A 24,396-nucleotide genomic window follows, 5' to 3' on the forward strand; every position below is an offset into this window, starting at 1 on the left:
CTTAATATTTTTTTTCATAACCTTTTATTTTTTAAAAATAGAAAACTTTTGTAACAACAATATACATAACAATAACAACAAAACAAACAATATATATAGGTCAGTAATTTTTTTCTTTTTTTTGAAATAAATCAATACTTTTATTCAGCAAGGATGTGTAAAATTGATAAAAAGTGAGAGTAAAGAAGATTTACATTATTAGAAAATATTTTTTTTATTTTGAATAACCATTATTTTAAGTTGTAATAATATTTCACAATATTACTGTTTTTTTTTTTCTGTATTTTTGATCAAATAAACGCAGCCTTGATAAGCGTTAGAGACTTATTTCAAAAATATAAAAAAATTGTAATGTTCCCAAACTTTTGACCTGTACTGTTGTTGCATTACTTTTTGTCATCATCAGCTGGTTGAGACTCTTTTCAAAATGGAAATGCTTTGCTTGACTTGTATGTTTTTCTTTATTCATACTGTAGTTTTCTGGTTTCACTGTGGACAGTTTATATTCTCCACCATTATATCGCTGCTTCTCTCAGTTACTTTAAAATGAAGCGAAAACTTAAAATGGTGAAATGCAAGACTTTGGCACACCAGATAGCCATGTCTAACAAAACATCTCACACACATTTCAGAAGTCTGCATGAGGACAATGTGTTGCTAAAACCATTAAAAATAAATGTATGATATTATTTAGAAAAAGTTACCTCTGTGTGTACAGTAGCAGTACTGTGTGAAAAACAGCAGTGCATTACTTTACTAGTTTCTTCTGTAGAGCTGCATTGCATGTGAAACTATCTGTGGGATGCAGTCGACACTATTGTTGGGCTTCTTCAGGGTTGACGTTGTGCTGAAAGGAATCTGCAGTTGCAATAGAGTCTCGGGGTTCTGTGAGAGTTTTTGGGGGTTCACTGGGGGGGAGCTGAAGAAGAGGTCTCGGGCAGGTCAAAGGTCACTGACTCTTTCATCCATCTCTGACGCTTGGCTGACAGCTGGAGAGGAGAAATTTATTAAGACTTCAAAACTCTTGACAGCTGAGGTTCCACAGGATGCCATGGAGACTCGGGAGCTGTGATCTCTCGGCTCCCGGTCTCTATATGGGCCCGATGGGGGACGGCAAGAGAGAAGCTGCTGTTTGTTCTGTGTGATTTAAAGCCGCCTGTTGCATGATCAACAACACCCACAGGACAGATGCATCTTTACAGTCTCAATTGTTATTTAGACAGAAATTATATTCAAGGGAGAACAAATAGGGATTTATACTTATTTCTTCTGCTTAATCTTACCTGTCTTGAGTTTTAGAAGAGTTAGTAGACTGTAAATTAGATTTAAAAATTACAAGGATAAATACTAATAAAATAAAACATAAATTATGAAAAATAATGCAATGTAATCTTTGTCTGTCAGTTGGTTCTGTCTTTTCCAGAGCAGTTTCTCTACTTTTGGCTCGGAGGTTTACACTTGGCCTGCGAATTTGATCTCTTTAAAGGTGACATATTATTCCCCTTTTCACAAGATGTATTATACATTGTGTCCTCAGAATGCGTCTGGGAAATTTCAGCTCAAAATTCCCACCAGATCATTTATTATAGCTTGTCAAATTTGCCCCTTTTTGGGTGTGAGCAAAAACATGCCGTTTTTGTGTGTAAATGCAAATGAGCTGCTGATCGACGATCCTTTACACGAGCTTTGGATAGTCTGTCAATAACAAAACAGTGAATCTCACTAGGGCTGTCACTTTTGAGAAAAATCTAAACCGAACGGATATCGAATATCAAGCAATGTATTCGAATATCTACGAGTAAAATGTAAAATGAAGTTAACGAACAACTCGATCCATCAAGAAACGCCACATGGTCGCTGTATTTCACTGCGCTTCATGAAGAGTTTTTCTTTTGCGTGAAAAAGCCGTTCGCCGGAGATGTGTTAAAAGATAGCGGAGTGTATTCATGATTAGGCTACCGGTATAATAATCCTCCTGGCGCCGGGTCTGAGTGAGTAATGTACTCTCTTACCTTTGTTCTTTGATTAACATTAATGACACTTTAAGACCAGCCGCTGCTGACAGAGACGCGATCTGACACGCGTCCCATTTTCTCACAAATCTCTACGTTCATATAAGACTTTATTTAAATAATTTAAGTCTGCTCTTATGAGGACACTCGACAAAACGGACATTTGGCATAATGTGTTTGTTTGTTCAAGCCCGAAAGAGAACTCGATACTGACACGCATCTTTTCTGTGGGTCGTGTGTGTGTGTGTGTGTGTGTGTGTGTGTGTGTGTGTGTGTGTGTGTGTGTGTGTGTGTGTGTGTGTAAGGAATTACAGCGCGGTCTCTTTAGTCTTGTCGTTATCTTCCATTTTCAAAACAAGCTGGCTATTATTCGCTTGATTTGGTCATGGGCCTACGCTACAATACGTTTAGAGTGGCCGCTACTGGATGAGATGGCAAACAATAAAATAAAAAGCAAACGGTCTAATCATAGACTGTAAAAAATGCGCAAAACATGGCACTTTAAAAAACGGATAGTTTATTTATATCGATTTCGGATATTTCACGTCATGTTCGAATGCATAATCGAATATCGAATAAAAAGTGACAGCCCTAAATCTCACTCATCCAAAAAATCTCAGAAATAACCAGTAGCGGAGTGTACCGGAGAGACTCAGGAGACGCACCTGGATGTTTCTAAATGGTTAGTGGATACATTTATGTAGTTGTTGTGGAGTAACATTGATTCATCTCATCGACTTGCATGTACCGTCATGTTTAACTTGTACACAAGTTGACACAGTTCCCTGAGGTCTTTATAAGACAGCTGTGACATTTTTTGGTCAAATAGTGTTCAGTGCTCGTCTGTGCGGCAACGACAGAACAGTTTGCATGCTTTGCTCGAGCTTTTGCAATTGTGTTAGAACTGGTTACGCTGTTGTCGCTTGCGAAAACCAAATGCCAGCGTGTAAAATACTTTTGTATTTACATTAAAGTAATGCAATAGTGTTATAAATGAAGTTCATATGGCTTAAGTTTGAAAGTACCCATTTTATGTTTGATCTAATCTGAGCTATGAACGAGCAATCTCTGAGCCTTAATATTTCCTCTGGGTAATGAAGGAAAGGACAGGAGCGGAAGGAATCAATCTCTCTCACCTTTTCTTCATCACTTTCCTTGTGCTTTTTTTTTTTTTTTTTTTTTTTGTGCCATTTATTTGAGCTGAGGGAAAGTCGGTGTTCCAGCTTTTTGTGGCCTCTTTTTTTTTTATTCTCCGACATGCCTGAACGGTTTAACCACACACCAGGCTAAAAGGAACAGGTCAGAGTTTACCTCTGCCTGAAGAGCTCGGGACAACCCAACCCAGTTCCTCACCAGAGGAAGCAGAGATAGAAAGAGTCCTGTGTGTGTGAGTCGAACATCATTACAGAGGTGTTGAGAGCTGTTTCTGGTCTGGATGGTGTTCTGTTCCCTCAGTTCTTTATCTCCGACTGTCTCTCTCAACGCCGGCTCTCCCCCCTCTAAAAGGAGCGTGACAGAAGCGAGAGGGACGGCACCACCGTAACATTGATATAATGTTGCAGCTCGCTGACAGTCCCTTATATTAACCAGACTTAATGGACTCTCTGGAAGTCTTACAAGGGAACGACAGGAGACGTGTGTTGCCTCGGCTGACCTGAATTTCCCTCTCTCGTTTCAGTCAAATTCAGCTCTGTTAAAGGGAAAGTGCACCCATCACCTACTCACCCTCACGTTGCTCTAAATAGGGAGCATTTAGCAAACGTCTTATTTCTTAATTTAAGAGACAAAAAAGAGCCATAAAATTATCCATATGACGTGCTGTGAATTTCAAGTCTTCAAAAGTCATGCATTTTTCCTTAAAGCAACAATTTTTAGTCTGTTATCATGACTTTAGAAAACTTGGTATATCGTGCACAAGTCATACATTATACTTTTTTATGTAGTGAGAGGATCCTTAATTTTTCACTAACAATTTCACCCAAGTAGATTTAAAATGTTTAATGCAAGAAGTTAAGTACCATATAATTATGCTTGTACAAATTATACTTGTACTTTCCACACAGTTTATACAAATTAGGGTTTATATATTGTTATACATAATATATTGTTTATAAAATACCATATTTAAACCTGACAGTGAATAGCGAAAACATTTTAGGCTGTTTCTCACCCAAAGTTCAAAGTTGACTTCAGCAAACTTGGTATATAGTGCATGATAATAATTGCGGTTTAGGTACTTTGCCACCTTTTTTACAGCTTGAAACTTTGTAGTCCCCAATGATCATTGTTACTGGATGCAAAAAGGAGACTAGGATTTATTTATTTATTAATTTAATTTTTTCGTGAAAATGTCTAATTTTGTGCTTCATGAAGGAAAAAAGTAATATGTGCTGTTTATGCATGAAAACTGTGTCGCAGCTTTAGTCATTTCCGATAATGTGGTTTGCCGTGAGGACAAGTTGTAGTGTTTTAACCATTAGCGTTGGGTTTCGGTATCTTGCTGGAAGTTCTGTATTGTTTTCTCTCTCACACTCACTTTCCTTCTGCCTTTGAATTTGTCTTTTATTTTCTGTCAAGAGGGGGTTAAAAAAGACAGAGAGAGAGATAGACATGCAGTAAGAGGAAGGGGGAACAACAAAAGACAGAAAGACAGCGAGAATAAAGGAGGTGATCGCAGAGAAAAACAGATTTGTCAGCACACAGGGAAGGTCAGCGCCCTCCTCTCAGACAGGAAAAGACGAGAGAATGAAAAGGAGCTGATGTCTAGAGAAAGAGAGGTTTTTAGGTGGTCTTTGATTTCTTTTCCTCATCATTCACTTCGCGTTCCCTTTAAACATCCCTTTGATGTGATGACAGACGCTGTCTCTTTCTCTCTCTCTCTCTCTCTGTTTCTCTCTTCGCTCTGCTGTAACAATGGGCTGTGATTGCAAGGTTTTGAGTTGTAATCTTAAGCTCGTCAAACCGTAGGAGGTGTGTAGGTGGTCTTTTCTCAGTTTTAGTCTTCTTTGTGATGGAATGATGGACGTAAAGAGGTGTAAAAACGTAATGCGTTAGATGGATACTCTTTTAATACAGTGAGAAAGTCTGTTCCAAAACCTAGTGAACTCCCCTTTGCTGTTCTTCTAAGGCATCAACGTAACTGGTACAGTAACAAAGCAATAGTAAGCAATAATAAATAAATAAAAACATAGTACACACAAATATCACTGAACTATTTTATTTGATCTTTCCAGAATATTGCATACATTGTTCAATGCAAAGCATGTACATTTGATGTACATGATACAGGCTATATTTTGGAGCAGGGATAATATCCGGATTATTTCTATGATGTCCTAAAATGATGTCCTCGCTATGTTTTGAAACAGATCCATACTAATTTGTCGCACAAACGGACATCAGTGGTTTCAGTGGACCCACTGAAGCTTCAGGCACAAAGATGCTCGATATCATTGACATTTATGTCAGCCAATAATTTACTGTATCAGCATAAATTGATCACATAGCGTTGCAGTGTGTGTGTGTGTGTGTGTGTGTGTGTGTGTGTGTGTGTGTGTGTGTGTGTGTGTGTGTGTGTGTGTGTGTAAAAAAATATGATTGCTTTTTTTTTTGCAGTGCAAGGAACCATAACTTTTCACCAAACCAAGAAGAATCCAAATATTTAATGCAAGATGTTAAATATAATAAAAATGCACCATAGGCATCTGTTTTATACTTTCCACACTGTTTAAATTTTTTTTATTATATAATGAATTATTTTATATAAAATATTAAATTTTTATGTAAAAAAATAAATATATTATTTACATATTTATATTTATGTAAGACTCTGCAACTTGATATTTAGTTATGATGCAGTCAGATCATTGAAATAGATTTTGAATCAAATAATTGAAATGAAATTTGAACTGATTCACGGAAATTAATCAACTTGCCCAACTCAATGCCCAGCCCTAATGCACACAGTACATGACAACATACTATATACTTTTATTGTTTATCTTCTATTGTTATAGAGAAACGGCTATTGAATTATCACTGAAACATTTTTTATTATATTTATGAAGGATTTTTACCTTTGAGTATATCCACATAGTAAATTGATTGAGAGAACTGACCACATGTCTCTGTGACCTCATTCCTAAAGGTCAAGAGAAAGTTCCATAGGTTAAAGGTCAAAATAAGAGAGTTTGTCATGTAACTGCTGCCATATTCATCATGTTGCACCGCCACAGCATCATTACGTTCACGTGTACGCGGTTTTACTATAGGTGTGTTTTTTTTTATTGTGTGTTTGTTTTCCCAACAAATCAATAGAAACGTACCAAATTCTCTCCCACTTCCCATAAACACGCACATACACACACATGCACAATGGAAGGTGTTGCAACTCCAGACAGTCTGTCGTCCTGCATTTCCAGAGTTTTAGATAAACAAACTAAAAATACACACCCTTATTTTTTTACCATGACCCTATAAGTCACATACACACATGGTATCAAAACAGAAAACGCATCCCATGATATATCATGCCATCATTGTGTGAATTTTTTTTTTTTGTTTTTTGTTGGCAATGTCAGAAATGGTTGTGCATGAAGAGTATTTATAAATTCACCTGAACACTCTCACACTCTCTCTCTCTCTCTCTCTCTCTCTCTCTGTGGATATGTGTGTATAACTCATTTGCATGTCCTCCAGTGACTAAACTTCCTGTATTAGAAAATACTGCCACAACTTTTCATGTTGAACAATATGTGCAGACCTTGCCAGACACACACTCATCTCTCTAATCACTCCATTCTTTTCTTTTCTTTTCATGGTAGTTGCTATTAAAACCCCTTGGTTTTATTAATTGCGCTCGGATTTTAAAGACCCCTGCAGACCTACAGGGTGTACGCGATTTTACCACAGATAAACGCACAGTAAATTTTGGGAAATTCCTCTCTCTGAATGGTGGAAGTAGGTGTACGTGTTCAGGGGAGCGGGAAGTTCAGGTCATTTCAGGAAGTCTTGCATCAGTACATTCAAAAACCTGCCAAATCTGTTTTTTAAAACAACATGCTTTGACACAATAATACCAACAGCATTGTGGTTTCATAATGTATATTAATAAATAATTCAGCCGCACCTTTGATGAGGTAAATGTGTTCATGTTGAGTGTTGTTGAGGAGAGGTCAAGCTCAGGTGACATAAGGTCAAATTTACACTGCAAAGGTGGCATAAACACACTTCTGAAATAGCATTTCGGTGTCTTTAGTTTACACAGACAGTTTAATGCTGCTCAGATAGGCCTATGGCATAAATGCATTTACACAGCAATTCCAACTATATACTTTTAGTTCTAGGGGCTAAAGTGGGTCAGAGCAGGCATAATTTAGTCAGGCTTTTATGTGGCATTACGTCTTGACTCCGAATTTTAAGCAGGCAAAGGCCCCTAAGTAGGGCTGGGCGATGTGGAATTTTTTTTTAACACGATATGTTTTTCCATATTGATCGATCTCGATTTTTATCACGATATGTAGTTTTTCCAGATGCTGCCAGTGTAAGGGACATCCTGAAGCTTGAAGAAACAAGAGATTCACTGAAACTTTAGAATAAAGTTTAATAACATAAAAAATTAAACAATATGCCTTCCAATAATGAGCACAAAATATTTTTGTTAAGGTCTTCATGCAGACAAAGGATTCACATTACACTCCCACATTGTATGAATCTTTCCATTGGTCACCACAACTGGCAAAAGAAAATTCAGAGCAGCGCTCTTTCGCTCATACAGAGTTTTATATGCTTTCAAACAAGTGCAAACTAGTAAGTGACATTTTTTGATTTTGTAAACAACAACTTATTTAAACAACTTAAAACACAATTATTAAATAATAATAATCTCAAATATTTGTAGAGGCAGCACAAAACCAAACTAAGTAAACATGTGGGTCACACCCTCTGACACATTCAAGTGCTAAACAAAGACAAAATAAATGCAAAAACTAAACCACTATAATACTATTATACTGGTTTACCTCCCAGAGATTTTTTGGAGGTATTGAAAAATGCAAAAATAAAAGGTTGTGCACATCATTTGTAATTGCAAACATGAGTCATCTCCCTTTATACAATAATACAAACTTTTACTTACTGAAACATTGTATATAAACTAACAGCTGTGACAACTATCACATCAAATTGCTTTGGCTGGACAGTGAACATCTCAAGTACAAAAAGAGTAAACATGGCCCTGGCACAAATACTACCTGAAAGATTAAGGTTGATCTCTAGAATTGTTTTATAAGTAGAATGAAATCTGAGCCAAAATTGCACAAATATGTAAACATAGTAAACCAGTCACAGTTATTCTACATCTTGTGCACTAGTGAACATAATTTACCCCATTATAGGTTTTTTGCAAGAAAGACAAGTCTGTCCACCACATCTGGCTTTAAAGCTGCCCTATGGCAGGACACAGTATTGCCACTTGTACTAAAAGCACGCTCCGAGGGTGAGCTGGTGGCAGGAATACATAGAGACCGCTTTGCCAGGAAGCTCACTCTGGGGTATGATGTGAAGTGGGTTTTCCACCATGCCAGGGGGTTGGTCTCACTGTCTGCTTCTGGAGCTAGTAGGTAACTGTTCAGTTCAGCCTCAACATCCTGCTCATCTGTTAGACTAGAGGTAGAAACAAGAGTAGGACTTCTTGAAAAAGCTGCCCAGTGTCTTCCTCTGCATTTTGGCTGGTGGAGCTGAAGCCGTAGCATCTGCCTCGCCTCCGCCCAATCTGGGTGTGATAGTAGACTGCGGTGTGCTCTGACAGTCACCCAGGATCTGTGCCACAGCTCTGGATTTCACAGCCTCTACCTTGTCACCTTGGATGTAGCAGGTCTTGAACCGAGGATCAACAAGGGATGCTATGTTAAGAAGGTCATCAGTGGCAGCATCATATTTTTCATTAAAATATGTGGTGATAGTTGTTTTGATGGCATTGGTTAGCTCTGTGTCATCCTCTCCTGGCTTCATGACCTCCGTATTGAAGAGCTGTAGGACAGGTTTCACACAAGAGACACTGACATGTGCTTCACCAGAGAGGGCATCAGTGAACTCAACAAGTGGATTAAGGGCCTTGTGTATGGACTCCAGGACCTCAATGTCTTGCCATGAGGGAGCCAAGTGCCTTGTTTTTCTATCAGCAGATAAAACCTTTGAAATGGCCTTCTCCTGCTCCAGTATTCGTGCTATCATTGCATGGCGAGAACCCCACCTGGTAGGTGATTCTGTTATCAACCGGTGCTTAGGTAGGTCGAGCTCCTTTTGTGTAGCTGCTAGTTCTTTTTTCTTCTTCCATGAGAAGCACCAACCACTTTTTCGCACACACCCATGGCTCTCTCTATTCTCTTGTCTCTCACACTTCGCTCTGTAGATAAAAAAAAAAAGTAAGTATTATTTAAAATTAGTTTCTGTCTTATATTATAATAAATCATAATATTGTCATGACATCTTTGATATGACAATCAATTAGACTACACACATAAACATATTTTTCCTCAATTTAAGTTGAGTACAGTGATTCAATATAAACTCTTAATTCAAATATATCTTAGATGCAAAATGTTATAATAATCGAATTATCACCTATCAGTATCAATTGTTATCAAGTGATAGCCTGTACATTGGTTTATTGAGGCATGTAGAATGTATACTGTTACCATTAAAGTTGAAATACATTTTTTTCAGACACATTCCTATTTTTATTCCAATTTATACACATCAGCAATTGCCTTTGACCAGGTGCAATAATTACATAGGCTACTGACTGAGTCCCAGTTACCAGTTTTGAGAATATATACTTTATATATATAAATAAATCACATTGTCACAATCATTTCATGAGAAGAGGTAAAAAAATATACATTTTATTCCAAGTTTATGGGCAACAGTGTATAAGAATACGAATCATTACACTGAGCTATTATTAGAGCTGAAAAATTAATGTTGGCATAAGCCTTTCCTTTGATATCATCATGAACTTTTTTAAATATATATATATATATATCATCATGAACTTACCAATGGCAAGGTGCAGCCGATGACCAAAGCACTGCAGCCGAGACCAGCCTTTGAGGGGAAACAGCCTTGACAATGTTTGCCCCATTGTCTGTTGTGATGCACACCTGTCGCTCTTCCCTAAGGCCCCAGGATTTGAGTGCATCCTCCAGCCCCTGGCTGATGATTTCCCCAGTATGGTCCTCTGGAAAGTATACTGTCTGTAAACATTTGCTGTGTAGAGCCCACTCCTCGTCAATGAAATGAATTGCGAGACTCATATAAGGCTCAGATGTGCGGCTAGACCAAAGATCGGTGGTAGTGGCAAAGTATTTTACATCCTTCAGATGAATTTCCAGCTTACGACGGCATTCATCATAAAGCTGTGGCAGCGCCGTCTGAGAAAAGTATTTTCTACCAGGGAGCTCGTACCTGGGGTCTAACACTTTGATCAGTTTCCTGAAGCCGTCTTTTTCCACTGTGCTCAGGGGCATCATATCTTTAGCAAGGCAATAAGTAATAGCGCTCGTTATATTTTTTGCTCCGTTTTGATTGTTTTTCATACGGGGCAATGGCTGCAAAGCACCACTGGATGGATTGTTGTTTAACAGAGCCGCTCCCGCTAGCGATGCTAACAGGCGACGTAGTGGTCTTGCTTGGCTGTGTGTGTGGTGTCGTGCCAGCTTGAGCCCGCAGAGTCACACTCTCAGAGTAATTACTGGGGTGGTGCCGTCTCAGGTGATGGAAAAGATTGGTTGTATTCCCCGTCCTGGCTGGTACCAACCGCCGGCATATTTTGCAGACCGGCTTCGCCTGCTCCTGGTCGCTTTTGCCATATCCAAACCACGTCCACACAATTGACGTCGTGTTACCTTTTTTTTTCAACAATGTCTTCGGTCTCGAGTGATGCAGTGATGTCGCCTTCACGTTCGGCATTATTTTCGCTGTCCTCAACTCCAGTTTTGCTCATTTCTCACTTTTTTCCCTCTCCCTCTCTCTCAGTCTCCTTCTGTTTACTGCCACGCTGCTCGCTGAGAAGTGGGCGTGTCCTACTGGCAGACTCTGATACTGTTGTTGTTGCGCTTACTTTTTCATGTGATATCGAATAATATGTCCCAAGCATATTATCGAAATCGTTAAAAAAATTTTGCGCGATCCCGTATCGAGATCGAATTATCGCTCAGCCCTACCCCTAAGGCTGCTCAGGCCCCGATCACACCTAACGCGTTTTTCAGGTTCGAAAACGCGAGGCACACAGCACTGCCAATCGGCCCCAATCACACAGAACTGGCAGTGCGCTGCGTTTTTTATGTTGCTAAGCAACCAACGAGTCAGCTGTCCTGTCAGTCTAAAAAAATGCAATGACGTTCGCCGTTTTTTCCGCTCGAAGTTGCTTTTTTTTCAACTGCAAAAACGCAAGGTGCAGCAGCTGCATAAACAGCGCTCAGAACGCTCACTGCCATAGGAAAACAATTGAAAAAAAGCGTTAGGTCGAAAACACGAGGCGCACAGCGCTGCCCCGATCACACAGAACGAGCAGTGCGCTGCGTTTTTTTATGTTGCTAGGCAACCACTGAAACAGCTGTCCTGTCAGTCAAGTACACGTCCAATCAGCCTTTTATTAACTTGATTTACTTCCTGTTAACATTGTGGTAGTTACGGTTCGTGAAGTCGTTAAGCTCCTGGTAACCCGTGAGAGCACCACAAGTTTATCCTCCATTATCGCACTCTCCGGGCAACTGTAGCTTTCATCACTACAACGGAAGGCCCGCCTCTCCATTCATTCAATTGGACTGTGGAAAAAAACGCGATGACATTGGGAGCTTTTTGCTTCTTCTTTTTTATTCAACTCCACGCCTGTCACTGCAAAAAATACGTTTGGTGTGATTGGGGCCTTAAAGGTCCTTGCACACTGATTCCGAAACTTTCGTATGCGTTTTTTTGTATTCGTCATTCGGTGGCTCTGAATTGTCAAAACACCTCTCCCAAATTGCTTGCTACAGATGCGATAAAACGCAGAAAATCGAACACGATCCGAATTTTCTTATGATGGACGAAAGTTTCGGAGGCAGTGTGTAAATGTGATTGAAACAACGTGAGGTCATATTTATTTTTTAACGTGCAAAAATTTCGGACCTTTACTCAGCATTGTAAGTATGCCTTTAGAGTCATATTCACCCAAAATATATACAGTAAATTAGCTTTGTGTGAAGAACATACCAAAATGAAATGGACCAAGATTCACTGAAAATCTTTCAGTGAAATCTTAATTTGAAATCTTTCAAATTAATTAAACATTTTAAATAGACTGCAGCTAACATTTTTTTAGAACCTCTAATAAAATACATGTTGTTTTGTTTAGTTGTCGATTCAGAATCATGATCTCAGTTTAAAAACAAACTAAATATGCAAATGTATTTTCTATCATAACCAACAACTTCTGATTTACCAAGCAAATTGGTTGGTTACTCCACCATTTGTATTGCTCAGAGGTTGTTCTTTTATAGCTCAGCAAACCTAACGGAGTTCCTAATTATGTTTCATTTAAGTACCAAGGTTGTCTCAGATGATTCTTGACCAAATAGTTAGATTTTAGAACTTAAAAATAAATGTCAATAGCAGCTCAGAAATAAATAACCACTCAGATCATTTGGTGAATTTGATGAGAAACATCTGAGTTCATATTGACATCTTGCTAAATCTGAATCTCTGTTGAAACCCCACAGGAGATGCATGTGAGAAACTGAGTCTTTATTTGCTTTATTTGCTCTCGATTTAATCTCATAGGAGCAACAGTTTAGATATTACGAAGATCTCATGTGATGTTTTTCTCTGCTTGGGTAGTTCAGATGCCAGATGAGGACCAGTATCAAAGACTCCACATGACCATCGATATCTACTCAAGAGTTAAAGGAGATGTGCTTTAGTTCAGGTTAATATTATTACTAGAGCTCGTCGGAGGCATCGGGAGATGGACGACTTCCTCTGGTAATGAGAATAGAGTTTGTTAAGGTGAAGTCGGGCTTGTATGAATCGGTTAGTGTTGTAGGCCTCAGGGTGGGGTCAAGGTCAACATGTGGAGCGAGTGAGTCATCAATCAATGTGATCCCCTCGCCCTCCGCATGTTTGTCATCAATCACACTGATGGACCTGTGTGTGTGTGTGTGTGTGTGTGTGTGTGTGTTGGGAGGGGGGGTCAGAGGTAATTGTTAATTAGTGACTAAACCATGTAGAACAACAGATGCCAGACCATGAGACAAAAAGCCAATTGATGTTTCTTTCACTTTGTGTGTGTGTGTGTGTGTGTGTGTGAGAGAGAGAGAGAGAGAGAGAGAGAGAGAGAGAGAGAGAGAGAGAGAGAGAGAGAGAGAGAGAGAGAGAGAGAGAGAGAGAGAGAGAGAGAGAGAGAGAGAGAGAGAGAGAGAGAGAGAGAGAGAGAGAGAGAGAGAGAGAGAGAGAGAGAGAGAGAGATCTTCCATGCCCTCAGGAGAGGAACCTGATCTTGATGTTTTTGTCTAAAAAAATCCTAGTGCTCTGCAAACCATCATTATACATACACACACACACACACACACACACACACACACACACTCACTTATCTAGCTATCTAAATTGAGACTTCCCATTGACTTCTGTTTTTCTTAAAGGGATAGTTCACCTGAAAATGATCTCATCATCATATCTCACCAAATTATATTTTTTTTGTGGGGAAAACAATTGTTCATCTTTTCCATACAGTGAAAACAACTTAAATAATAATAATTGTAATCGTCCATATGTTCTTTTATGTACTTAAATTTCAGTCTGTTCCTCAAACAAAGTTCTATTTATCAAAGAATCCTTTTAAAAAATTATCACTGTTTCCACTAAAATATGAAGTTGATACAATATTGATAATAATAATACATTTTTCTTGAGCAGCAAATCAACATATTAGAAGGATTTCTGAAGGATCATGTGACACTGAAGACTGGAGTAATGATGCTGAAAATTCAGCTTTGCATCACAGGAATAAATTACATTTTACGATATATTCAAATAGAAAAGTTATTTTAAATTGTAATAATAATGTATGATTGATCAAATAAATGCAGCCTTGGTGAGCATAAGAGACTTTTTTTCAAAAACATTACAAAACATTTAACCGGTAGTGTTTCATAGACGAAAAAGTCAAACATATTTGACATGCAAATAAAATGCAAGTAAATATTGCCTGAATTTTCATTTCAAATGCATAATTTATCCTCTTAAAGGGTAATTCTCGCCAAATTGCAACCTAGGCTTTTTTTGTTAATCTACCCGAGTCAAACATTCGTGTAAAAGCATAATTAGAATGGAAACGCCACTTTTAAGTTTGACCGTATTTTCGTTTTCGGTCAAATTGCCTTTTGAATGGGAGTGCGTGGGGCTCTACTATGATAGCATCAAAAATCGCTATTTTTAAAGCACTAAGAAGGCTCGACACAACATGAAACTTTGCTCGAAGGATCACCAGGGGCTCTACTACATGAACTCCAGCATTGAGAACATTGTTTGTGTACACAAAGTTTACTAAAAAGAAAGGTTTTGTATGACTCACTTTATCAGTTCGTGTTAGTGGCTGGAATTTTGTCAGTCAAAAGTAGTCGATCTCCAAATGCATGTAGTAGAGCCCCTGGTGATACTTCGAGCAAAGTTGCATGTTGTGTCGAGCCTCCTTAGTGTTTTAAAAATAGAGATTTTTGATGCTATCATAGTAGAGCCCCAAGCACTCCCATTCAAAAGGCAATTTGACCGAAAACGAAAATACGGTCAATCTTAAAAGTGGCGTTTCCATTCTAATTATGCTTTTACACGAATGTTTGACGCGGGTTGATTCACAAAAATAGCCTAGGTTGCAATTTGGCGAGAGTTACCCTTTAACATGAGCATCTGTGTTGTATAGGATGAAGACTGAGAAATGAGTGACAACAGTTTTAGAGTAGATTAAAGAAAATAACGAGAAGAGAAAAGACAGAGATAATCAGAACAAGACGAGACATTCACGATGTTGTTTAATAAAAGTATAAGTGTGTGTGTTTGAGTATTTTGAGGAGTGATTTTCAGTCCACCCACTGGTGCAGTCCGTCTCTCATCGTGACTCGTCCGTCTCTCAGCGTCTCACTAATGGAAAGACGTTGATTTGAGGGGTCAGAAATGTAATGATATGCTGCTCTTCGTCCTGCAGAAGTCAGAAAATGCTGGAATGTGTGTTGGAAACCAGAAGACGCTTTTCTTTGTCCCCTTATCTCAGAGAGTCTTGTCATGTAGTGTGCGTTAGGATGTCTTTGAAGGTTTTTCTCTACAGAAAAGCTCATTCAGTTCAGTGAAGATTAAGTTCAGTGGGAAGAGTGAATGAGAGATGATTTCCTCTTCCTTTGGCGTCTCCTGCACCTCTGGATCAATCTTAAACTGAGATTAGAGTCTGAGATTGATGGTGATAATCTGTTCCCTTCATTAGGATTAGCAGAGGAACATCTAAGAGCCTTAGGAGATCCTTGTGGCGTTTATTTTTTTCCTTCCAGTTTCTGTTTTATTTATCCTAGAAGGTTTCTAGCAACATTTTAACCTTGTAAAGTCTACTGTGTTATATTTGATACATGGACTTCTCTAAACTCTTTGCTGAATCTGTTGCACACAATCTACTGCATGCCTTCTGTCGTCTGATTGATAGTTTATACGTTCTTATCAAGTAAAAGGCATTCTAGAAATACGTCTTTTTGTTGTAAAATCGTAAAAAAAAAAAAAAAAAAAAAAAAAAAGGTTATATTGTAATTAATATTTTATTTTTATTTTTTGTTATGTTGAAAAATCATGTTAAAATGTGAACTACCTGTAACAAATATGATACATTAGGCTTTTGAGGAATGTTTTATTTGAACATCTTTCAATCATCATTGTATTGCATTGCATTGAATGTTTTGCTCCCCAAATAAAAATGACAGAGCTTTGATCATACAATTTAAGCATTTAAATATCATCTTACTAAGACATATTATTTGGAGATATAGAGTAACAGCTGATATGCAGTTTATGCATGTAAGATCAGAATTTCATTTAACTTTTTAACCATATAAATTACAACATCTGCATCAAATTGCATATTTTTGCCAGTTTGGGCCTCTGAATAAAATGTAGGTGTTTTTTCCTCATCTCCATATTCTCACTATATCATAATACTACAGTATATGATCCATAAAAGCCTGACGTTTCAAATATGATTCTCAACAAACAAACAAAAAGCATATACAACGTTTTCTAAAGATTTTTTTTTTCTATAAAGGTTCAATAAACTCTTTCATTTTTAAACAATTGGATTTGTATGTCATATGTCAGGCTTTACATGGTTAAGTATGCATGAATGATTCGCTGTGTTCGTGTTATATGTAATATTGTAAATAAATAAAAATTGCATTAATGACTGAAATAAGTTATTTAGGGGCCGTTTACACAACACAATTTTCAACTAAAAATGGAAAAAAACTTTTTATGCGTTTTGGCCGTTCATTTATTTTACATGACTTTTTGGGGGCTTGAAAGTGCAAACTTTTGAAAACTGGCTTCAAAGAAAACAATACCGTTATCATCTCAGTGTAAACTACAAAAATGTGAATTTGTGAAAACCGTGACGTCATGCGCATGCGTATTATGTGTTCAGTCTAGTGTTTCTTTACAAAGTGACATCGCCAACTACTGGCCTGGCATGAAAAATACAGCGTTTTTAGTCGTTTTCACGGGTCCTTGTGAACGAGGATCATTTTAAAAGTGCTGTCGTCTACGTGAAAAATGCAAAGGAAAAACATTTCCATTTTTAGTTCATCGTTGTTGTGTAAACACCTTAAAATACATGACTTTTGGGTGGCTGGAACTCATTTATTTGACTTTTATGAAATGTATCTGTTTGCATTCCCGTTCATGGCTACTTTTGAATGGTTATTAATGCAAAAATAAAATAAAAAATGCTTTTTGCTATCATATGTTTTAGTTCGCACATCTACCAGCAGGATATAACAGGATCATGCTAACCAGCCAAACCTTGACCTCATGTTCCCATTGTTTCTGTTTGGTCTCTGGAGTCGGGTAGAAGTTTATAGTAGTGTGCTGGAGTCTAAGGCATCTTTCATCCTCCCAGTTTTCATCCATATGTACACAGACATCTAAACACGCGCGTGTTTGCACGTAAATGAGTGATAAGGACGATGAAAAACAGTGATGTTTTTCAGGCAGGGAGGAGTAGGAGGAGATTATTTAAACATCACGCATTCTTTATTTATGATGTCAAAACATGTTTTACTCAGATATATGGATGGGAGAATTAAAGGTGACTGGTGCATGCTGGGAAAACACCCAGAATTCCTCATTCATCATCCTCTGGTCTGTCTCTCGCTCTCTTGACTTCACCTCCCTTTCCTGGCTTTTCTCTCCATCATAAATGCATCGTTTCGTGCGTGGAAAACTGACGGCTTTTCATGTTCCATCTTTGCCTGCTTATATACTTTATAATCATTTCATGATCTAATCATTTAATAATGTTTCATAATAATGTGATTCATACGTGTTATCTGGGTAACAGTATTTACTCAGAGTTAACGTCATCCTCTATCTCTCTTCTCTCGTAGTGTGTAAGGTGGGCTACTACAGGTCTCTTTCTTCGGACGGTGGTTGTCGTAAATGTCCACTGCACAGTTACTCCATGAAAGAAGGAGACACTTCCTGTGATTGTGACCAGGGATATTACAGATCGGAGACCGATCCCGCTGCCATGCCTTGCACACGTGAGTTGAACGCAAACATGCGCACCAGTTTGAAGTGGGTGTAACATGTTTTTGGAAACTGCTATGATGGTGATTTACATGGACCTTGGAGTACCATGTAAATGTGTATATAAGTGACTTTAAAGATTTTATTTTAAAATGTATTTGAATATTTTACTATATTGGGTCAAGTGGTAAAGTTTCCATTTAATATGCATCTTTATTAATAAAACAATTATAAATATATATTTTTAAAAACCAGATGTTCCCTCTTGAACATTTTATATCTGCATAATGTCATTTAATTTCAAAATTAAATTTGAATTAATTACAAATTAGCTTTAAAAGGAAAAAAGAGCTGAAACATATTGGCTGAAAAATGTAAATATAAAGAAATAACTAATTGAAAGCAAAATTTATAATGTATGTCGTGCATGGGCATGTGATTATTTCTGTTTACATCCTTTCATGTGCAGCAGATGTTCCTCACATCAAATAAATTAATTTAAATGAGACTGTATCAGTCTCACTCTACCAGCTGTCCGTCTGTCCTCTTTCTCTTTCTCTCTTTCTCTCTCTCTCTTCCATACTAATGACCAGCTCTGTCTCTTTGTATAACAGACGCTGTTTTTCCTCTCCTTCTGTTTTAGTTTTTTTTCTCATCCTCCTATTCATTGGGGATGAAAAGTTTTAAAGTATACAGAATGGTACACACACACACACACACACACACACACACACACACACAAATTAAATTTAACTATGGAACAATAAAAAGTGTGGGTCATCCAATCAGAATTTACATAATTCTGATTGTTTTACAACAAATATTTACTGTAAAAAAAAAAAAAATTAATATGTAAATTCATATATATAAGGCTGCATTTATTTGATCAGAAATACAGTAAAAACAGCAATATTGTGAAAAATTATTATGTCATTCATTCATAAAATCATTCATTCATAAAAATTATTACAGATTGTAAATAACAATTTTCTATTGCAATATATTTGATAATGTAATTCATTCTGTGATCAAAGCTGCATTTTCAACATCATTATTCTTCATTGTCACATGATCATTCAGAAATGAGTATAATATGCTGATCTGCTGCTCAGGAAATATTTCTAATTATTATCAGAGCTGAAATCAGTTGTGCTCCTTAATATTTTTGTGGAAACATACATATATGCAACATTGTTATTTAGAAATAAACCAATTTTCCAGTATATCTCTAGCTAAATGAAATTCCAGCCTATTTTTATGTGAGCGATATGCACTCAGACTCTAAATCTCTCTTTCTCTCTGTGTCTATCGCAGGTCCTCCATCCGCTCCACACAACCTGATATCTAATGTCAACGAGACGTCGGTGCTGTTGGAATGGAGTCCGCCCCTCTCCTCCGGAGGCCGTCAGGATCTCACCTATAACGTGGTGTGTAAGCAGTGTGTGCGAGACACGCAGAGATGCGCGCTGTGCGGGGACGACGTGCGATACTCTCCGCAGCGTCTGAGTCTGCGCTCCACGCGGGTGTCCGTTCATCAGCTGCAGGCGCACACCAACTACACCTTCCAGATCTGGGCCGTCAACGGGGTGTCCAAACACAACCCCAGCCTGGAGCAGGCCGTGTCTGTCACGCTCACCACCAACCAGGCTGGTAAGTGTGTGTGTGTGTGTGTGTGTGTGTGTGTGTCTCCAAACATGCTCTAATTTAATCAGATGTCATGTTTGCATGTGACACACTACTGGCCAAAAGTTTCGAATAATTAATATTTTTTAAAGTTTTTGAAATAAGTCTCTTCTGCTCACAAAGGCTGCATTTATTTGTTCAAAAATACAGTAAAAACAGTAATATTGTGAAATATTATTACCAGTTAATATAACTGTTTTCTATTGTAATATATTTTAAAATGTAATTTATTCCTATGATGGTAAAGCTGAATTTTCAGCATCATTACTCCAGTCTTCAGTGTCACATGATCCTTCAGAAATCAGTATAATATGATGATTTGCTGCTCAAGAAACATTTATGATTATTATCATTGTTTAAAACAGTTCAATATTTTAACATTTCAACATCTGCCCAATATTTTACTTGAAATCGATCGAAAAGTGAAATTGATCAAAAGTGACTGTAAAGACATTTATACTTTTGAACTTTATATTTGGCAAGGAATTTGATTTTGGTTTTGTATACAATATTAAGCAGCAAAAACTGTTTTCAAAATAAATAATAAGAACCATTCATATTTGAGCACCAGTAATAATTGAGCAAATCAGCTTGATTTGATGCTGAAAATTCAGCTTTGATCACACGAATAAATTACATTTGAAAATATATTAAAATGTAAAATAGTTATTTAAAATTTTAAATAATATTTCACAATATTACTGTTTTTACTGTATTTTAGATCAAATGAATGCAGCCCTGGTGAGCAGAAGAGACTTTTTTTTCAAAATCGTTTTAAAAAGAAACTTCATTATTTCAAACTTTTGGTAATCTACTATATTTCTCACCTAATCTTCAGAGAAAACATTTCACAAGTTTCAATTTCACTCGCCCTAATCACCTACGGAGAACTTCTGCATGACCTTTCTGCTCCATTACAAACACACACACACATGTAGAGCGTCAAATACAGTCTATTTTGATTCATGACTGTGTGTGTGTGTGTAATTGCCGACTTGTGATATGCAGTCTGTGCTCTTGATGGTGTCTTGGGTTTCCATCGGAATAGAGCGTTAGCTGGAGATCCGGAACTTTCAGTGACAACCCAAGCCTGTAAATCAGCCTGAGGGATCGGAGTGTGGAGTGTGGAGTGTAGGGTGTAGGGCGTAGTGTGTGTGGAAGGGTGGGGTTTTGTCATGCATTGACGTGCCTTTGGCTACAGAACAGAAGACCTGAATATATGTGTCCTACTAGACGTGCACTGAGCAGTTGTGTGTGTATATTTACAATAATTAACATATGCTTCTTAACGTAGATGCTACTGACATAACGTTTAATACACAAAACACAATATATTCCTGCTGTCGTAGTCAGATTTTTTAAAGTTTCATGGAATGGGAAGCTGCGTAAAACCTCCTTAACCATGGTAAAAAAATACTGTAACATGCTGTGTGTTGCTTTATAAATGTGATTCACTTTTCAAATCATAATGAGACTTTTGTGACAATATATGCAACCTTGAAATTCTGAACAATTGTATTTGTGTGTTTATTTTGAAGAAACTTTAAGTTTTACAACCAAAAACATCTATTTTCTAAGTCTGATCAGTAATCAAATATTATTATAAAACTTTGTATGTGAAATTTGTATTTGAGCAATGAAGACGCATATCATCTGCTGGGTGTTTAAAATTATATACACTGCAATTCTCAGCTTATGTGTTTCTATAAAACAATATTATAAAAAAAAAAAAAAGTATGTATTATGTAAATTCTGACTCCCCCAGCATGTACTAAAGGCTTAAACAAATGAGCATATACTGTAGTATGATGCTCCTAAATCATTTTTACTGAATCTTACCATAAATCTTAAAGCTTGAGTGTTAATGATGAACGAGCGCAGATTCTCATCTTTCCTTTGACGTTATCTCAGCCAGACACACACACACCCACAACTCCATTACGGCCCATATCTGTCTGAGCAGACGGCATGATGGATGTGTGTTAGAGATGAGTGTGTTAGGTGGTTGAAGGGGGGCGGTGACCCCTGTGTTTTTGGCTGGAGGGGGTCGTCTCCGAGTCCCCCGAGGGACGCCCCTAAATCACGTTTAGTCTGTCGGGCCTGGCAGAGGAAGACGGATCTGTGAGATGGAAGAGGGCCGCTGTCGAGCTGCTGCTACAGCTGGCGGGGGATCCAATTGTTTAACAGTCACACACACGCTAATGCATGAAACTCTAGCTTTAGCACTTGAATTTAGGATGCTTAAAGATAGGCCAACAATGAATCTGTGCACTTTTTGTACATTTTCTATGCTGATTGTGGGGGGAAATTGGTCTGGATAGTAGAGCGCTGCATGATTAATCAAAATAAAAACTGAAATCGGGTTATGGCTTAGTGCAATTATTAAATCACAAAGGCTGTAATCTAATTAAATACATTCACAGCATGTTTCAGAGTGAAGCACAGCACTGTGTTCATTTACACGTGCAGATCATCATCATGTGTCTTTAGTGTCTCAGAGCGGCTCGGTTCACAGTAAATGCTGCTCCACATGAACTCATCTCTGCATTTGCTCTGAGTTTGGGGCGTTTATAATGTGCATTTGAAAACGCAACATGTGCCAATCATCTTCCCAAACTTTTAATGAACGCTTATAAACCGGCTGTTGTCAACAAAAGAGAAGCTTTAAGCGCTTCCTGCAGTTTTCCTTCAAAATAAAAGCTTGATGGTTTAACGTTTGAAAATGAAAACTTAATACAGGTAATGAATATTAGTAGTGCAATTTTAATAATATTATATTTTATTTTAATTAAATACTAGATTTTTTTTATTTTACAGTGAAATATTACAATAGTAATATTTCTTATTTGGTTTATTATTTTAATAATAACAATATTTATTTATTTATATTAATTTTTTTTTTACATTTATTATTTTATAGTCTTATTGATATTTAATCGCACAATTTTTGGCTGAATTGTGCAACCCTACAAACAAGCTTTTTTTTCATTTCAGATTAAAATGTTTAAATTAGACAATATAAAATATGTTAAATAGAGATAATAGTTAGATAGCTGAAAGTCATGCTAGTTTGTTTGCATTTTCTTTCTTTTTTTTTTGTTCTTTTTTTTTTTGAAGAAGAAGAAGAAGAAATTGTGAGTTTGCCCATGTAAAACTCACTGCCATGAATGTCAGGGTGTTGTCAGTGGTTGCCAGGGTGTTGCTATGTGTTTTTGGTAGGTGGATGTTAGGTGATTGATTGAATGCTCTAGATTGTTCCTAGGTAGTTTGTATGTTTCACACTAGAGCATTGTACGCCATAGAACATCTAGCACATTTAAAAAAAAAGTAATAAAAAAAAACTCTTTCACTCACTCAAACACAGTCACCTGAAACGTTGTGAAGACAAAACATCACGTTTTCTGAAACATTGTGGCCTTAGAGTTAGAAGTTTGTTCATCTCCAAATATGAGCAATAGTAATAGACATGCTTGATTTAACGCACACCCTTAATTAGCCAAAATACACAGAAGGGGATGTGTAGGACTTCGCCAAAGACAGCATTTGGATTCTGTGGAAATATGGCAAGCTTTCTGTGGTTTAGATATCTGGAGTTCTTCTGTTTGGTTTTCTTCTTCTTCTTCTTCTTTCTTCACATCCCCCAGTTCTGTTTTTCTCTTTTATTATTGTGTTTTCGACTCTGTGTGATGTGTCTTTGGAAAAGCAGAGAAGTCAATGCACATCTCTGTTGTGTCTGATTCTGTCTGTTTGACTTTCTCACCCTCAACAAAAACAGCTTCGGGGGGAAAAGAGACCAAACAGACAATAGCCGTCTTAACTCCAAATCCACGGTTTAGAAGAAGAAAAGGTCTCCTTGTCCTCTGGGTTTATCCTTTCTCTCTCTGTTTGTTTCTGATGTGATGGACAGAAAGAAAGACAGATGTCTCAGGAAAACCTGACAAAAGTCAAATTTAGTAAACGTAAACCTTTTATAAAAATATTAACTCCTTCTGTCTCTCTTCAGCTCCCTCTACGGTCATGACTGTTGAGAGTAAGGACATCACCCGCCACACGCTCTCTCTGTTCTGGGACGAACCCGAGAAGCCCAACGGTGTCATACTGGAATATGAGGTTAAATACTACGAGAAGGTGAATAATGGGAAACATCTTCTTCTATTGTATTTTAAAGTTCATCCTAAATTTTAATTTTAGGTGCACTGTTCCTTTAAGAGACAATATAGCAATCCCCTGTGGACACTTGCTGTCTGGATAAACAGGAAGTGAAGTTTTATTGGAGTTAAAATAGCCCTCAGATGTCCCCCTATTGACCCTCTTACCTTCCTCTTGTCTTCCGTTCTCTGTCTCTCTCTTTATTTATAAATCTCAGGATCAGAATGAGAGGAGTTATCGCATCGTAAAGACGATGTCTCGTAATGCTGATATTAAAGATCTGACCCCGCTGACCTCCTACGTGTTTCACGTGCGCGCTCGCACCGCCGCGGGCTACGGAGAGTTCAGCGCCCCCTTCGAGTTCAGCACCAACACTGGTGGGTGTACAGATCATATTCAGCAGTGTGTTTTTGAATGAGTTGGAATGATCTAGAATCAGATATATTTAGACTACTCAGATAAAATGAATAAAAACTATATTCGAAATCTGTTTAATTGCTTGTCACTGACATTGGAGGCTGACTAAACTGATGAAAAATAGGAAATATTTTAGACCTGACATTTAAAAATAAGACACGCACTCTTAAAAATAGGCTGCATGATGCAAAAAAAAATAAAAAATAAATTGCGATAATTTCTGATAAAAATTACAACTGCATTTTAGAAAGCTGTTTAAAAAAGGGCTTATTTGTAGGACTACAATTTTGCCACTAATGTTTGTTACAGTTTTTCTCAGCCG

At 37.5% G+C, this 24,396-nt stretch overlaps 1 protein-coding gene across 2 annotated transcripts in view; it reads left to right on the forward strand.

The window, feature by feature from the left end:
- epha4l (eph receptor A4, like) overlaps positions 1–24,396 on the forward strand; it is a 132,060-nt gene that overhangs the window by 95,411 nt on the left and 12,253 nt on the right. For both annotated transcript variants that reach the window (XM_082179943.1, XM_082179942.1), the window contains exons 4-7: positions 17,684–17,839; positions 19,140–19,475; positions 23,512–23,636; positions 23,875–24,034. In XM_082179943.1, coding sequence (XP_082036069.1) covers positions 17,684–17,839; positions 19,140–19,475; positions 23,512–23,636; positions 23,875–24,034 — 777 coding nt within the window. The remainder of the gene's footprint in view (positions 1–17,683; positions 17,840–19,139; positions 19,476–23,511; positions 23,637–23,874; positions 24,035–24,396) is intronic.

The sequence above is a fragment of the Leuciscus leuciscus genome (assembly GCF_965113295.1).
Source record: "Leuciscus leuciscus genome assembly, chromosome: 9".
Lineage (NCBI taxonomy): Eukaryota > Metazoa > Chordata > Actinopteri > Cypriniformes > Leuciscidae > Leuciscus > Leuciscus leuciscus.